General features: G+C 40.0%; 1 protein-coding gene across 5 annotated transcripts in view; it reads left to right on the top strand.

The window, feature by feature from the left end:
- Positions 1–17,547, top strand: part of MIER3 (MIER family member 3) — a 135,758-nt gene that overhangs the window by 91,828 nt on the left and 26,383 nt on the right. The window contains exons 1-3 of one of the 5 annotated variants that reach the window (XM_027041674.2): positions 10,293–10,421; positions 11,870–11,894; positions 14,923–15,068. In XM_027041674.2, the coding sequence (XP_026897475.1) occupies positions 10,413–10,421; positions 11,870–11,894; positions 14,923–15,068 (180 nt within the window). In that variant the 5' untranslated portion in view covers positions 10,293–10,412. Of the gene's footprint in view, positions 1–10,292; positions 10,422–10,549; positions 11,037–11,866; positions 11,895–14,922; positions 15,069–17,547 lie in introns of those variants that run through there. The other 4 variants (XM_053223128.1, XM_053223125.1, XM_027041681.2 and 1 more) reach the window with 4 other exon arrangements.

The following is a 17,547-nucleotide window of genomic DNA, read 5'->3' as shown; positions in this document are numbered from 1 at the left end:
GTTTTTCTCATTTTCTATTTGGAACTGGCTGATATACTTCCTAATCTTCTATTTCATTAAGAGTGATGATGAGTCCTCTGAGCTCAACATGTATAGTGTAGGGCCACATTATTGATTAAATGATACTCTACTCAGAATCATCCCCAAGATTCCTTGTCAGTGTTTGTCTCTAATTAACAGGATTTTTTTTTCAGTCTCATTTTCTCTTTGTCAAGTATGCCAGTGTTCTAGCTCAGGTTTCCTAGAAAACAGAACCTGAGGCAAGGATTAAGTGATGATGTACTTGTGAGTATTTGGGAGATGGAAAACCATGGCAGCAAGAGGATGGAAAAAGGGAAATTAAACAGGGAAGAATGGAAAGCACTGCAAAGTGGTGCATAATCATGTTGCTCACTGCTCTGTGACAAAGCCACAGGAGGCCCAGCAGGTCACTCAGCAGATGCATCTTCTCAGTCACACTGGACATCTCAGGACAGGTTGCAGGAGGAACCAGCACCCCAGAGTCATCCATCCAAGGGAAGGAGGAGAGGAAATTTAACTGCCAGATACCCTTCAGTCTCTCATGTCCCCATTCATCAAAATTTGTCTCCCATGTCCCCATTCATGAAAGTTTGATATAGAATCAAAACTTCCATGTTTCTGCCTTACACCATCTAGCCCCTCCAGCAGTTACTCAAAAAGCCAGATTCTGTGCTCTGCAGCTGGTGCTGGTGTCCAAGTGCAGAAGTGGCAAGAAGACTCCAGACACCAGAATGCAGTTCCTTGCGTGGAGTTGATCATCCAGGGCAGAAGCTACAAGTGTGAGAGGCAGATTGGGTTGAAAGAATCTGAGGGGACACCTGTTATGGATTGAATTGTGTCCCCTCAAGTTTCTATGTTGAATTCTGTAGTACCTCACAATGTGACTATACTTGAAGATAGGGCCTTTACAGGTGTGATTAAGTTAAAATGAGGCCATTAGGATAGGCCCGAATCCAGTCTGATTGATGTCCTCATAAGAGGACATTTGAATACACTGATGCCAGGGATATGTGCACACAGAAAGAAGGCCATGTGAGGAGAATCTAAAAGCCAAGGAAAAAGGCTTCAGGAGAAACCAATCCTTCTGACACCTTGGTCTTGGACTTCCACTCTCCAGAACTGTGAGAAAATAAATTTCTGCTGTTGAACTCACCCAGTCTGTGGTACTTTATTATGGTGGCCCAGCAGACTAATACAGCACATAAATGCTTCTGATAGAAAGTTCTATGTCGAAAAGTCCTCCCCCAAATAGGCTTGTTCTTGCACAACTTTGACATGGTAATTTTGGATAGAAATCCACTCAGTGATGGGGGGTATTCATTTGTGTGTAAAATTAAGTGTTGGCATGTAAGTATTTCAAAAGCTGAAATACAAGTTGGTGAATGATTATAGTTTTGTGGTGAATCCACTTAGAGAGCCTAGCACAGGGAGCTCATTATGTCCCTTCCTCTCCGAGATAGAGGGCCAGGTAGAGCGCTGACGTGGCTTGTGTGGACCAGGAAAAACCTGCAGTTATGGGTGAGTGGAGGTCCCAGAGGGAACACAGTGGGTGAAAGCCAAGGGAACATGTTCCAGTGAGTCATACAAAAAAGGGGGCCCTTAGGAACATTACTCTGTGTGTGACATCAAGGGGAGTTAGTTATCTGAGGTGGGGGAGGGAGCTGGACTGCAACAAGTCAGAACAAGTGAACAATAGGGCTGCCTGACTGCACAGTGAAGTCAGACAGCTCCTGTCCCTGACTTGTCTTCCTGGTACACTTATTGCATGGGGAGGCCCTATCCAACCAAAGGCCAGGGATGGAAGTGATTTGTAAATGGATTAATAAGTGAATGACTGCTGCCTCTAAAATACCCTTCCAGTGATGCACTAGGACACATTGCCTGTTATCGTCATTACTGTATACCTTGGGTTATTTGGAAGTGGCTGTAGTCGAACCGGATCCTGATTTACTCATTCATCCAACTTATATTTACTGAGTGTGTGTGCTAGGCCAAGTGTATGCAAAGAGGGACTCAAGTGGACACAGTCTGTGTTCTCTCAGCTTATTATCTTTTAAGTACAATATAACTCAGATTATTTTACCTAATTGTATGAGCATTACAATAAGTTGATATGATACATATTTTTTTCTATTATCCAGTTTTATAGGTTATTTCTAAAGCTGGTCCCTTAGTTTAAGCATGTTTTTTCCTTCAACAGAGTTTGCTCAGTCTCTTAATTACCAAGGTTTCACCTAAATGCTTTTTGTTTTTTAATAGTTCTTGGTTTACTCATTAATATTTTGATATGAAGAAAACAGCTTAGGCAGATTTGGGCCCAAATTTAACTGTCATTCACAAGCTGGGTAAGTTTCAATTTCTCTATTAGTTTCTTTATCTATAATACAGAGACAATACCAACCTCCAAGGTGGTTGATACACACTGAATAGGTATTCAATAAATGCTTATCATGTGGAATCAGCACTGTATTTACATTTAGTTTGTGCAAGCTAAATGAAGAGAAAGGAAGATAAAAAGCTATTTAAATGGCATACTTTTTGATATTCCTAAAACATTTCATAATAATTATTTTACCTTTTAAAGATTTTATTTTATTTTTAAGTTAGTTAGTTAGTTAGTTTGTTTATTTATTTATTTATTTATTTATTTATTTATTTATTTATTTATTTATATAGAGACCAGGAGCAGAGGAGGAGCAAAGAGATATAGGGAGAGAGAGAATCCCAAGCAGGCTCTGGCATGGGGCTAGATCTCACAAAGTGTGAGAACATAACCTGAGCTGAAATTAAGAGCTGGAGACTAAACTGACTGAGCCACTTGAGGACCCCCAGATTTTATTTTTGTAAAGTAATTTCTATACCAAACATGGGGCTCCAACTCACAACCCTGAGATCAAGAGTTGCATGTTCCACCAAGTAAGCCAGCCAGGTGCCCCCTAATAATAATTTGAAAAGAAATTGAAATGAAAAAAAAAAAAGTTAGGAAACTTCCACATTGAAGGTGGACATACAGCCTCTCAAAAAAATCCAGTGAAGTCAATTTTCCTTCAGTATTAACTTGGTATCTCTTTAGTTTAACAGCAGACAATGAAGGAGTTTTGTATTTACAGGCCATGCTGTACCAAAAAAAAAAAAAAAAAGTATCTTTAAACACCAGAATTACAGTCAGTGCAGCAAGATGCTTACACTGTGAGAAGCCAACCAAGAGTATGGAAAATTCAAGTCTTTTCATCTCAAGATAAAACCAGAATATTTTCATCAGGGGGATGGAGAGCAAAGTCACTGGCATTCCTTGAATTGTACATTCTTTCTTCAAGATAATTTATAAGTCTATTAAATAAGTCTAGTTCTGTTAATACCCTGCTAATGATCCTGGGTCAGCAGAAGTCCCTGTTTTTCCATGCCCTGTGCATTCCATCACAAACCCAGTTCTCCAAACGGGTTGCCCGTTACTTAGTGCTAAAATTCTGAAATTGTCAGTTAAGCTTTTTTAATACTCTTTCTAGCTTCTATTCTAATACAGCACAACAGAATTATGAAGCACTTGTCAGTACTTGAACAGTTGTTTTGTTCAGCCTGTTTTGGTCAGTCTTAAAGAAGTGAATTTTTTTTTTTACAATTAGAGTGACCAAGATATAAGAAGATATCTTCACCGTATAGTTTTAGAAATGCACATTAAAATGAAGGATATATAATAAGCTTGTAGAAATTATTTAATGCATGTTAAATCTTCCTGTCTTATATATTTTTTAAGTTAAATATGGTGTGAAGAATGGAGTATTTTGGTCCTTGTTGGGATTTTCTGATAACAGAGACAGTATGTTGTGGAGTAGTGAGAGGCAGAATAATTTTCATTTAAAGACTTTCTTTTCTGACCACTGTCAAAAAAATAGAATGCTTTTGAAGGAGAGTTCTAGAAAGAACAAAGTACAGAAGCAAGCATTGATAGGAAATAGTAAACACTATTTAAGCAAGTATTTTCAATTAGTCTCAATAAACATGACTCCAAGAGGAAACAAATTTTTTCAGATTTCTACATTTCTAGGAACACTAGATAAAAGTCACAGATAAAAATCCTTATATAATTTCATCTAAGATTTTCCCACTTTCTATTAAAAATAAAAAGAAAGGCTAACTCCTGGACTGATTATTTTTAGGAGCACATACCTTTGTATATCATCAAATATATAAGAAAAGTTTGAACACAAATGAAATTAGTGGAGTATTTCTGATTTTTTACTCATAATTCTTTATTTCCAAAGCAAATACCAAAGTTCAGTACACACACATGCATATTTGCCAAAGGATTACTGTGCCTTTTACCACATCCTTTGCAAAATAAATAACTTATCAATTTTAGCTACACATTACATTAAATGAAAACAAACTAAGTAATCAGGAACTGTGTATTGATTACTCTTGTTTTTATAACATGATAAAATGAATACATTCTATTAAATCTTACCTCATTTTAATCTTGAATTGCCTTTTAGTAATCTATTTTATAGCACATGGTTTGTAATTTATTTCTCAATGATTTTTAATATGCTTCAAAATAAGATTTAACATGCTCATTAGGATTGGCAGTGAAATTAGAAAGTGAAGTCAGATTTTCTTTGAAAGAAAGCAAATCTGACCTGGCAGTGTGGTTTGACAAAGGGGACAGTTTTTGCTGGTTGAGTTGTATGGCAAATATTTTCCACAATCTGAAAGGGCTGAATATGAAGCTCCATGGTTTTGACAAAAATGTATTTAAAATGTGTGATAAGATGTAAGCGTCCGATTCTTGATTTTGGCTCAGGTCATGGTCTCACGGTTCATGGGAGCACAGAGCCTGCTTGAGATTCTCCCTCTCCCTCTTTACTGCCCCTCCTCTGCTCAGGAGCGCACATGCTCTCTCTCTCTCAAAATAAATAAACTTTAAAAATGTGACCAATATAAATAAAATAAAAGAAAAAGGTTTTATTTAAAAATACTATATTGACAAGAAAGTATTAAAATTACAAATATGTCCATTTGCCCTCCCTTTTCTGAGGGTGTTGGCTTAAATGTGTGCCTCTAAGAGAAAAAAATAACCAGTACAATCGTTCATTTGATAAGTTTTGGCAAAGTCTTTTTTTGGTATTCATCAAGATTGATGTGAATTATAGTGAAGGATCGTGAGGACTGGGTAACAAATCCTTTTGTTAAGTCAGGTAGCTTTTAATTATTTGCTTTCAACACAAGTGAAGATGATCAAAATAACAGTGTAAGATTATAAACAATAACGTTTGAAGGACGATCACTACATGATATATTACTAAGGAGTTCAAAGAATTCAGTGATGGTTTAGCAACAAAACCCTGTTGTGTGAATATGGTTTCTCAGAGTTTACTTCCATACACATAAAGAATAAGAATGGAACTGATGCTAAACTCATTCTCATTCTAGTGTTATATAAAATTTATCCACAGGTACAGGACCTAATTTTTTCAGGTCCCATCCATCTTATTAAGAGATTGATATCTAGTTCAATTTTGATTTTTGTTCAACAAGCTTTAATCAAAATTTGTAATACATGTATATTGTTTTGATCGAGAATTAATAATAATTGGACTGATAATGTAATCTGGAGGGAAATCATTAATTTTGAGTGTCAATTTATAGAGATCTTTTTGTTGCAGAAAAAGATAGTAGGGCATCACCAAAAGACTTTTGGGCTTAAACATATTACACTGGGATAAAGTTCTTTGGATGAAAAAGAATGGGAATTTGAGATCAGAGAGAAAAAGAAATCATAAAATTTCCTACTGTTAAAGAAGAAACATATTCTTTATTTATAAAAAAAGAATGATGGACATATCAAATTGCTGTGGTATTTAGATTCCATTGCATGCATTTTAAAGTGTTAAATGAAGGCTTTCTTTTTAAAGGGCCACCATTACAATATTTTGGGAAGTATATCCTTTGCAACTCTTTAAACTTATAATGGAAAAATTAGATGTCAGCTTGGATATGTGGAAAGGGGTATAGGTATTCACAATTCTTTTGAGAAGATCCCTTAAATTTAAAGTTACTGAGTTTGAAGATCTAATTGTGTCACCTTACAAAGGTGTGTTAGCCTGATGCATCTATCATATTTTCTTTAATTTTTTTAAATGTTTATTTTTGAGAGAGCGTGGGGATGGGCAGAGAGAGAGAGAGAGGGAGACAGAGAACCTGAAGCAGGCTCTGCACTGACAGCAGAGAGCCTGGGGCTTGAACCTGCCAACCGTGAGATCATGACCTGAGCCAAAGTCAGGCACTTAACCAACTGAGCCACCTGGGTGCCCCAAATCTATCATATTTGAAGGATGGCCGTAACTCATGGGTCAGATAGATAGATTCTCATGTCTGTGGACCAGATTTTCTTCTTCTTTGTAATGAACTGAGGATTCGCTGTCTTTTTTCATCTCTGTGAATGTTCTTTTCTTTTTTTCTGAAGACCATCCCCCTTCCGTTAACAGTGTTTGTTTAGGCAAAACTTATAATGAATTAGTCTTCTCAGAGACTAGTCATTCATTCCAACAAAAAATATTTGAGTATCTCTCAGGAGAAGTGGATATATTTACAAAAAATGCAAGTAGTTCAATCCGATGGAGAGCTGAATTGCTGGCATTACAGTCTTATCTCAAGCCATATTGAGAACTAATACTAATTGGATGTTCTACTTTAGGGTCTGCAAACTGGAAGTTCACACCATGATTTACTTAATGTGATATATATGGCCTACACTGTGTTTAAAAATTTAATTAGTTGGCAAGTTTAAAAAAACAGATTTCACATAAAAATCCAACTTTCTAGTTGTTTTTGGAAAATTCAAACGTCTGGAAGCACTGGGCCTACATTCTTACAATGCAAAGGCCAGTCTGAGACTAAGTTAGTGGCTGCCCCTTTCAGGCAGGGTTATTATCTCTTGGTTTGCTATGGCCCCCACTTTTGTCTTCATATTAGCCTACTTTACCTATTCATCATACCTGCCTGACTACCATAGACTTTAACATTGGATAGCCTATTATTTTCCCTTGGGTTAGATGGAATCTGTAGAAAGCTAAATATTTGCATTGCATTGCTGTCTTCCCATTAAAGCTGCTTTTGGTAGGTCATATACCCATAATGTACCCTCAACTTTCATGGATGGTCACTAAAAGAAACAGTGTTGTAAAACAAGTTAGTGAATTTGAAGAGGTGGTAAAGGGTATTAACCTCTACATTACTATGTTGCTGTGTAGTACAGGCAAGACATTTCTTTTAAAGTGTCCTGAAAAGCTTTGTTGCCATTGAAGAATTTGTGTATTTCTCCTCCAAGACAATGAGAATCAAGCAACTGATAGCCATTATTTATTTGCTTTGTCTCCAGAAAGCTGCAAACCACATCTATAGTTTAACTTTCATATTGTATTACATCTCATTACTTGAATATTCTTGTTTTGTAACTTTTTCTCTGGTGTTGACCTCCTAGTGCATTTTGTTTTACTGGTCTTTTTTTATATTTACATTTTCTTTTTTTATGTATTTATTGTAAAACATCTCAAAGCACACATTTATAAAGTATTCTTGATTTATCTCATTTCTAAAGATGGCTAGAGCATCTATTACATTTTGGTTCTCTTTAGAGGGTTACCATCATTTTAGTTTTGAGTCTTCTTGCTCTTGGTCCCATCCACCACATACAAGAATTATTCAGTTACAAGGACTGAAATACCGGAGAGACAAGGACTTTTATGGTGATCCTGTATTGCCTAGTGTCCAGCATAGGACTTGTTCTCTATATAATGCCACCTGTTGTGTAGTGACAGGATAATAAAAACAACAGTAAAATATAATTTTTTATTCCATTCCCTGTTACAGGGGACTTTATATCTATACCAACTCCTGGAAGTCTTGTCGTCAAAGAGAATGAAAGATCCATGTACATAAGTAGACTTTACACACTTTATCATAAAAGGAATGTGTTATGTAAGACTGGGCAGTAAACTTTTTCTCTAGTGATTGGAAGGTGAGAAAGTAGCTGTGCTTCCTTATACTGCAAATTTATTTAGTTTCACTATTTTTCTGTGAATCCTTATTTAATATGTGTTAAAGGCTACATAAACAGTGTACTCTGATGGAGAGAATATAAGCAGTCAAAATTATAAATGCCTATATGTAATCTTTGCAGTTTAATGAAAAAAGAATTTGCAGACGCTCTACTAAGTTCATCCGAGTACATGAGTCTCTGTATTTCTCAGACATGGCAAAATGGAACCTAAGACCACAGGTAGTTTGGATTAGCCAAATTTTGCTATGAGGAAAACGTTTCTCCTAGTGTTAAGTACAAGGCAGGTTGTTGGAGACACTTCATGATTCAGATCCCTGACCTAGTCTATGGGGGCTCATGCTGTGGTCAAGCAGATCAGGGCACTGTTTAATGGCTCTGTCCACAGGGCGTGCTTGCTGCAACGTTTCTGAAGTTAATCACCTGCACTTAATTTCAAGCAACTTTTTTTTTTTTTTTTTTTTACTTTGAAAACTCTAAACGCCTCATTGAGGACAGCACATACAGCGTGTGCCAAGCCTCTGGTTTCAAAGTTCAGCTTTGACTGGACAAAAGGTCGAAAGATATCTTTCACAGCAGGGAAAGTGTAATTTTCCATGTCTTTATAATGTTTTGAAATGGTTGAAGTGATTTTTCCCTAAAATTTCCATAAATAAATAACTTTTGCCAGGGGAGTAACTGTAATTCTAAGATGCCTTGGCAAAATGTTAAAAGTAACCCTTTGCTCTCCTATCCATAATCATATCTTCAGCTACATCGTCCGTGTATTCTCTTGGAGGGGAGAATCAAAGGTGATCCCAGCATAAAAGCAAACCTGTCATGTTTGGACTAAAAGTATGGCAAGTTTTAGAATTCAAAAAAGGCTCTCAATTTCTTAGCAAAAACCTCAACTCTATCATTTAATACTACATGTGTTAGCAACAACTGGGAGAAGAGCTCTATGTCTGAGATCACTCTCCTGTGCATGTCTCTCTGTGGGTGTCTTGCCATACTTTTGATTGTATTTATATCTGACTTACCCATGGATGTGCCAAAATTTTCTCTTCCACATTCTAAACTTTCTTTTCCATATGTATTGTTATTTCTCGCTTCCTGCTTTAAGACAATGGTGTTCCAAGGCAATTTGGCATGATGGCTTGAAGCTTGCAGGATTTACCTCTGTGGGCTACCCATGAACTGTTAATGAATATTTCTGTGTACTTTGCTTAAAGTTGTTCAGGTGGATATGAATCTGCCAGGAGTTAGATTTACCTCTTCCAATGAAGAGGAAGGCACGTGCAGGAGTATGTGTATCTGTTAAGCCTTGTCCTCCCTTCTCCATCCATCCACTTGCCCACAGCACTAGTTTTCTTTTTGACCTAGTTTTCATTTTAAGCAAATGTTTGGCTTTCTGGGATGGAGGTAGAATTTTTGAGACCCGACTCAGGGCCTTGATTCTACTATTTTCGCTTTTCCACTGTTCTATCAAGTGTGTGCCCTGGACTATTTGGTGACTCAAAACCTCTTAAGATCTAATTTTTTGGGGTACGTGCACAGTTTATATTTTGAGTGTCTTCTCTGAATTGTGCAAGTCTACTCATCATTCTTTGCCTTTTTGATCTTTTGCCTGTTCTGTTATTGTCACTACCTTCCAAAGCCTGTCTGGCAAACGATCACTTCCATCGTCCACTCCACGAGCCAGTGCATGTTGACCTGTATCCCCCATTTCTCAGGTCTCTTCGGGAAAACCGCAAGGTGCCCGGTCGCCGCCTCTCATTCTGGACTGACCCTGCCGTCCATCAGTCACTTCTCCCATTTCCCGGGGTTTTCTCGTGTCCATCAGTCTACTCCATCGGTCACCTTCTTTCTTTTTACTTAGGGAAGTCTGTCGAGTTGTCCCTCCACGTCTCCTGCCGGCCTCCCCCAACGTCCTACCGGACTAGAGTGTCGGTCAGTCGGTCGATTCTCCGCTGCCCCGGCCAGCTCTTCGGCCTCGGCTGCCTGGACGTGGGTCTGTCCCACGCCCGAGTTTCCATCCGTCCCCCACTTGCCTACAATTCGGCAGGAACTTTACTCCGACCAAGATGGGGAGGGCGGGCGAGCGCGGGTGTGCAGCGGCCCGTCCGCAGCGAGCGCGGGGTGCGGCGTGGGGCGCCGGGCGGGGTGGGCGTGCGAGCGGGCCGGGGGCGTCGCGGGCCGCCCTGCCCTATAAGGGGCCGAGCCGCCTCCGCCGCCGGGCGGGTGCCGGGCGGACCGCGGCGGCGGCGGCGGCGGCGGCGGCGGCGGCTGCGATTGGCTCAGGCGCCCCATCCGGGGACTGGGCTCGGCGCTGCTCGTTCGCCCTAAAGGTACCAATATGGCGGAGGTGAGTAGGGAAACCGGGCAGGAGCGGCCGGGCTAGAGCGGGCGCCCGGCGGTCCCCCGCGGCCCCGGAGACGGCCTGGGGGATCCGGGGCCCATCCCCCGGCCCAACGTGGGAGCGGCGCGGCGGTGCGGGGGCTACGGGGCGGCAACGGGCCGTGGCGGGGCCGGCCGGGGGGCGGGAGCGGGCGCGGGAGCGGTCTCCCTCCGGGACTAGGCCGCGGCGGCTCCGGCCCCGACCCGGCCGGGCGACGGGGCCGGACGGGAGGTGGCGACCGGCGGCAGCGAGCCCTGGCCTGGGGACAGCGCCGTGCCGTGCCCCCCAGGCAGCTGACGCGGGCCGCCGGAGCCTCGGCGCCGCTTTCTAGGGCCAGAGTGGGTGGAAACCGGCCGAGCCCTCCCCCCCCCCCTCCCCATCCCCGGCCGAATTGCAAAGCGGGGAGCGGGCTGCGCCACTGTCCTGCGGGAGGAGTGCTCTGTGCCCCCGGCCCAGCGGGTCAGGGCTGCGGTGCCTAGGAACCTCACGCTCCACTTTGCTCCGAGCTCGGAGGCAAGCGGGATGCGCGGCCGCGGGGCTTCGCGGGAGGCGAGCGGGACTCCTCGCCCCGCAGCCCTGGAGGTGCGGGAGCCCCTGGGTGTGAGGCGGCTGTCCAAGACTCTCGACGTTTTTTCCGGGGGGCTCTCGGTAGCCCCACTTTCTTCTGGCCTGGAGGAAGGAGGCAGGGCGAGCAAACCTGCCCTGGTCATGTCCCCCGGGACTGGTGAGCTGGGGGGAGGGGGTAGCGCTGCAGGAGCCCCTTGGACTGGAGCTCGCTAGGGCGAGGGGCTCTATGGAGGGCCTAAACACCCTGGAGGGAACTAGCATCTCTGGGACTGAGGGGCCGCGTTTCCAGTTTTGGGAGAGAGAATGGGGGGCTTGCGCTTTGGTTTGGGGGCGAGTGTCCTGTTTCGAGCTGGCCTACGCTCGGGTTAGAGGACAGCCTCAGAATTGGGGCTCCCGGGCCCCAGGGGGTAGACTAGGTGCTCCGAGGGCGATTCCCTTCCAGGAAACGGTGTTGCTTTGCGAGGTGGTGTTTGGTTCCGTGGGGAGCCAGGTGGGATTTGGGAGACCCCGAGATGTCGGAGACGGGACTGCGAGGCGACGGCTCTGGGTTTTGCTTCTTCGCTTTGTAACTTGCTGAGCTCCAAAGGACGGCTTGGGGGCTTGGAGTTGCCTGTTAGACTCTGGGCTTCGTCCCGGGTCTGCGAGTTTGCACACTGGGGACTCCGGGAGGAAGGCGAGGCAGCCAAGAGGGGCCCGAAAGGGGCTGGGAGCGATTGGAGCGAAGCTACGTCTTGTACTTTTGGCAGCTGCGGAGGAGCGCTGGGCTCCGCCTCCTCTGCGCCCTGTTGCCGGCGCTGCCTCTTCCCCGGGCTGAGCGATCTAACCTCACGTTTTCTTCTCTCTCCTAGGCTTCTTTTGGAAGTTCGAGCCCAGGTTTGTCCTATTTTCTTACCTCTTCTGTGGCTCCCAAAGGGTAACGGGGGGCTCAGAGATCTATTGCTACAGGTTTTCCCACAAAAATTTGTCCTGCGAGTTTTTCATCACTTTGGTAATTGAGTTGTTCGAGGAAGGAACTGTTACACTTCTCTTTTTTTTTCTTGCGTGTTGAAAAAATAACTTGTTACAAAGCTGCTAACTGACAGGTGTTCTTTTTAAGTACTATATCTTTAATTCTCACATGTCTTTTTTTGTCCAAGCCCAAAACAGTTAATCCCAAATCACCTTTCCACTAACTTTTGCAATTTAGTGTAGATAATAATTTTTTCCCCGAGAAACCGACTCTTTAATTTGTCGAAACTTTGGGATTACTTATATGGATTATTAACCATGACTCCCTATCTCCCCTTATTTTCTCTTCTAAATTTTTCATAATTGAGAAATGTCTATGGGCTCTATTAAAATTGGAATATGAGAGTTAGGTAAAGCTACCTTAAAAGAAACATAGAATTTCCAAGTTTGACACAGAAAAGTGCTAATACAGACTTTTTGAGGTCAGACGACCCTAGATCATCTAGTACAGTGTTTAACCTTTTTGGAATCAGAAACTTCTGTCAGGATATGATGACAGCAAGAGACGGTCTCCAGAAGTCTGCACATATGCATAATTGCATACATTTTGGGGCTTTTGGAGCCCCTGAATCCCATCAGGGAGAGGACAGCTTTGTTTAATTTCTCACCCCCTTTCCAGCCCCATTTTGGCTGCCTCTTTCCCCTCTAATAGTCTCCAGGAAAAGTACCTCTGAACTACGCCAACTCTCTTATTTTACACTTGAGAAGACTTTTAAATAACTCCACTGAGAGTCACCTAGTTAATAGAGCCTGGAAAAGTTCGGAAATCTTCCCTTACAACATGTTGCCTTAGAGTGAAGAGCCTGTTTCCTTGTGTATTATTTTGTACAATATTTAGGTGTCTTTTAAGGTCTCACTTGATTATCATTGAAAGTATAAAATAATTGTTCACTGAGTAGAAGAAATTTGTGGTTGTTTTTAAAATAGCCATCTATGTTTTTATGTTTAAAAATTGTTTTAAAAAGTTTTTCTAATTTTGAGACAAGCATTTCCTTGTCATAACTGATTTCAGGAAGGAATATTTATATACATGATGCCAAACATCTGGATGATAATGGAATTTTTCCATTTTGCATCACTGTCTGCCTTTAAGAAGTTGCAATCTAAATAGCAAGAAGATTGTGTAGTTTTGGTGTTTAAACAAACTTTTATAACCTGTTTTTAATCATTTACCCAATTTTAAAGAAGATTTTAAAGCTTAGAAGAGACTCTTGGTCATCTAAGCCAGCACTATGCATTTTACAAATGAAAAACTGGACTCGGCCCAGAAAGTTGAAATGACTTGCCTCAGGTCCTCAGCAAGCCAGGGACAAAGCCTAGAGTAGACCTCAGGCCCTTTGCTTTCTGGCCCTTATTGAATACCTTCTAGTTTAAGAAGGAAGAGTGCTGTGACAAGTGATACGGGGATTACAAAAGAGGACAGTGCTGTGCCTGAAAGAGGTGGAAAAGTTACCATCTATTTCATCCCTGACCCTTAGTAATATTACAGAGGTTTCCAGGAATTCCTCAAAATAGAAAATTCATAATGGTGGATGTTCTGCTTTTGAGCTCTTTAATAAATATTCATCTTTCTCCTTAAAATTAAGCTCTGTACTTAAAATCTGTACTTCGACAGGTTTTAAAATGCACAGATAATCTTTTAACATTAAAAACATAACATCATATAATGAATGTAAGCTTCCTAAAGAATTAAGTGCCATAGAAATTGTGTTATTTTTAGAACTGATGATTATAGTTCTCCAAACTCAGAATCAAAATTACTGAATTATGTCTGTGGTTTTTTTTCATAGTGAAAAATCTTTGGTGTTGTTTAGCATTTTGGTAATGATTTCACACTGTCCTTAAATGTTTGAAATTTAAAATGTTAAATAGCTTGACGAAAAACAGACCAAACTTTTTATGTTGACTCTGCTTCCTTCCACTTCTCTTTTCCTCTACCCAAAGATTCTGGTACTTCTTTCCTTCTATGCTCTGAGAGTCACTGGTCTGATTGAATTAGATATGAGTAAAATGGAGAAAATTCCAGTTTTCATAAATTTGGTTTCATTCTCTTGGGATTGTGGATCTTATTCATTTCTCAACTTGGTTTTAAGAGTATCCTGTTGACTTCATATTTGCTATTAAAAAGCATTACAATTTTATAAACAAATATGAATTGGCCAAAACAGCTTGCAACTGGATACATCTCCCAGAAACTTTTAGATATGATTTTCTGTTATTTCCTTCACATACCCTTAAAAACTAATTATTAGTAGTCCAAAGAAAAGTGTGCTCTTACAGTTTAATGCCTGTCTGGTTAATGCTGGGGAGCTTGAAATACAGGGGACATGAAAAGTGACAGTAGTTTTAGAGATTGATTTGCTGTATAGCTGCTTCAAAAAAACTTTTATTTGTTCTGGGAACCAGATTTCTATTGTTCCTATTGTTTTGTATCTTTGAGGGTTATAATTGGGCAGAATTTATATTCTCTTTGCCTGAAGTGTTGAGCTTTAGTGTATAATAGATTCTTGTGAAATCTTCCATTCATAGTCCTTGTAACATTTTTCTTTTGCTTTTAGACAAATGTATTAAACTGATAAACAGGTTCAACTTTTCTCTTAGATCATTTTTTAAGGACTGCTCCATTTAAATCACTTTGCTACTATTATAAGTTGTGTTCTCATGGACTAGACTTCTTATTAAAGTGTTGTTAAATTACTCTGCCTTGTTCTTTTGCTGATTTAGATATCTTTTCAGAACTGTTGGTCTTTATAACCTGTTGAGTGTATATAGTAAATGCATTTAATAAACCTTACTTATAAACATTAAAAGGGACTGGCAGAAGAACACAAATTATTTTCTTTTGTAAGTAGCATTGTGAATGTGTAAAGTGATGTAGTTTGTTTCATTCCAGTTGGGTCTTTGTCTTCTGAGGATCATGATTTTGACCCCACTGCTGAGATGTTGGTCCATGACTATGATGATGAAAGAACTCTTGAAGAAGAGGAAATGATGGATGAGGGTAAAAACTTCAGTTCTGAAATTGAAGACTTAGAAAAGGTAAAGGATTTTACTTTCATATCTTAATAACGTAAAGATTTTGAAACTGTACTATAAATTATTTTACAGTCTATCTGAAATAAAATTAGGTTCAGCATCCTTGTTTTTGACCTAACTTTTAAAGATTTTCACTGATTTTTTCATTATTTTGAGGGAAAGTCTAATAAATGAGTAAATTCTCATTTAATTTTTCAAAATTGTTTTATATGTCTTAATCTAGTTTTTAAGTTCTGGAAGCACAGTAAAATACGTACATCTGGTCACCTCACAGATGAAAATATTGGGATATAGAGAACTATCAGCCCTAAACTTGGTTCTGAGTCCTAGTCCAGCCCAGTGCATTATACCACACTATTCTACTTAGGGTCACACTTGAGTTTAACTAAACACTGCAGTAGATACAGGGAGAAGTACTATAGGAACATTGAAAGATAAAAATTTTAATTCTATTTTTAAATGTAATAGTGTCCCATTTTTCTACCCTTTTTAGTCATCTTTTTAAAAGTTGGCAAGAGTAAATGTAGTGTATAACTCTTTAAATCCCAAATCAGTCTAATTTGAACTGAACTGGATTTTAAACAAGTATTTATACCTGGACTGCAGAGAGAGGTCTCCATAGGGGTCACTTGAAAAAAATAGGATTATGCTTACTAAAAGTTAACCTTATCTCTAATCAGACCAGAATAACAAAAGCTTTCAGGAATAATATTGAATAATAATAATCCTTTGAATTTTTATACTTCTTTTTCTTGAAGAAGACAAGACGCTTTCTTAAATAATCTCTTCTGCTATCTTTGTGAGACAGAGATGAGCTCTTATTGCATTTCTCCCTTTGCATTAATATACAGGGAAACTGAAGGCATTCTTCAGGGTCTCGACCCACTCTGGTGGACCTGAAAATTTCTAAACGTGTTCATTTACTTGGCAGAGTAATCCAACTCAATTGTTATTAGATTTAATCATTAAACCCCCACCAACTTATAGCCAAACATTTGGGAATATAGAGATAAAATGGTTGTGAAATACTTAAGAAGAAAAGTTTTGCTATTGCTCCTTTCAGGGGTGATAATAAAATGTTGCCTTTTGATTAAAAAAAAGGTGCCCAGAAGTCTCGAGCTCTGCCTTGGCTTTTTGCAGGCATTTGCTTCCTACCTCTTATGAATGGGTCTAGAATAACAGAATTATAATTCAGCTACTGTTATCATTAAGTCAGGACTGTGGTAGGCTCTGGGAATGCAAAAATGAGCAATTTAACAGTGCCCCTGAACTCAAGCAGCTTACAGTTTAATGTGGAGTGACAAAGGGGAACAAAGAATTTTAATATGATATGCTAAGAACTATGGAGGTAGACAGGCGCCTGGGTGGCTCAGTTGGTTAAGCATCTGACTTTTGATTTCCACTTAGGTGATGATCTCGTGGTTTGTGAGTTTGAGCCCCATGTCAGGTTCTGGATGACTGCGCAGAGCCTGCTTGGGATTCTGTGTTTCCCTGTCTGTTTCTGCCCCTCCCCTTCCCTTGCTCGCTCGCTCACTCGCTCGCTCTCTCTCAAAAATAAGTAAATATAAAAAAAAACAAAAAACCAAAAAACTATGGAGGTAATAAGCAGTGAGAGCTGTGGAAGAATGTGTATAGTAAATGGTGTTTAGCCTAATGTGGAAGTTCATGGAATGCTTGTTAGAATAGAGAGTTCTCTCTTGTACAGTTTTAAGTGAAGACACCGCTTTGGGCCTATGGCAAAAGTTTCAGGTGGTCTCATAATGTGTCTTCCTTGTTTATGTGTTGTTAAACATGGGAAGACAGCATAGTTAACACCATGACATAGGAAAATGGTATAAATGAATTGGACTGCATTTTAGACATGCAAATAGTCTTTTTGTCAGTAAAGTAGTAAGAATTTAAAATTTCATTTAATGTGATAACTCAGTTACTACTTGAGTGTGAGTAATCTGGTAGAGATTTTTATGGGCTCTTAAGATTTTGTTTTTCAGATGTGTAGGTTTTACTCTTCTAGAGATTGTAGTAATAGCTGCTTTGATCTGTGTTTAGTGGGTTTTAAAAGGACATTGGGGAAGATATGGAGAAATAATGAACAGCAAAGAATTACGGAGCTATTCACAAAAATACCTAGTCCTTTTCCTATGATTTTCATTTTGTTTAATAAACACGGGTAATTAATTTTTTTGCTTTCTATGATATCTGTCACTGAATTTGTAGATTGAGAAAAATTATAGGTCTTTAGATATTTCAGCTTCTTTCTACTTGGACAGTTTGGCTTCTTGGTATTCTATCACATTCTTAGAAATTGGGACAGAAAAAAAAAAGAAATTGGGACAGAAAGATAAAGGTTATCTTTAATTTATTTTTTTATTAAAACTGTTTTTAATGTTTATTTTGAGAGCGAGAGAGAGAGACAGAGCACAGGTGGTGGAGGGGTAGAGAGAGAGAGAGAGGGAGACACAGAGTCCATTGCAGGCTCCAG

Source organism: Acinonyx jubatus, chromosome A1, assembly GCF_027475565.1.
Source record: "Acinonyx jubatus isolate Ajub_Pintada_27869175 chromosome A1, VMU_Ajub_asm_v1.0, whole genome shotgun sequence".
Taxonomy (NCBI): Eukaryota; Metazoa; Chordata; class Mammalia; order Carnivora; family Felidae; genus Acinonyx; species Acinonyx jubatus.
This window is presented reverse-complemented; position numbering and strand designations above follow the sequence as displayed.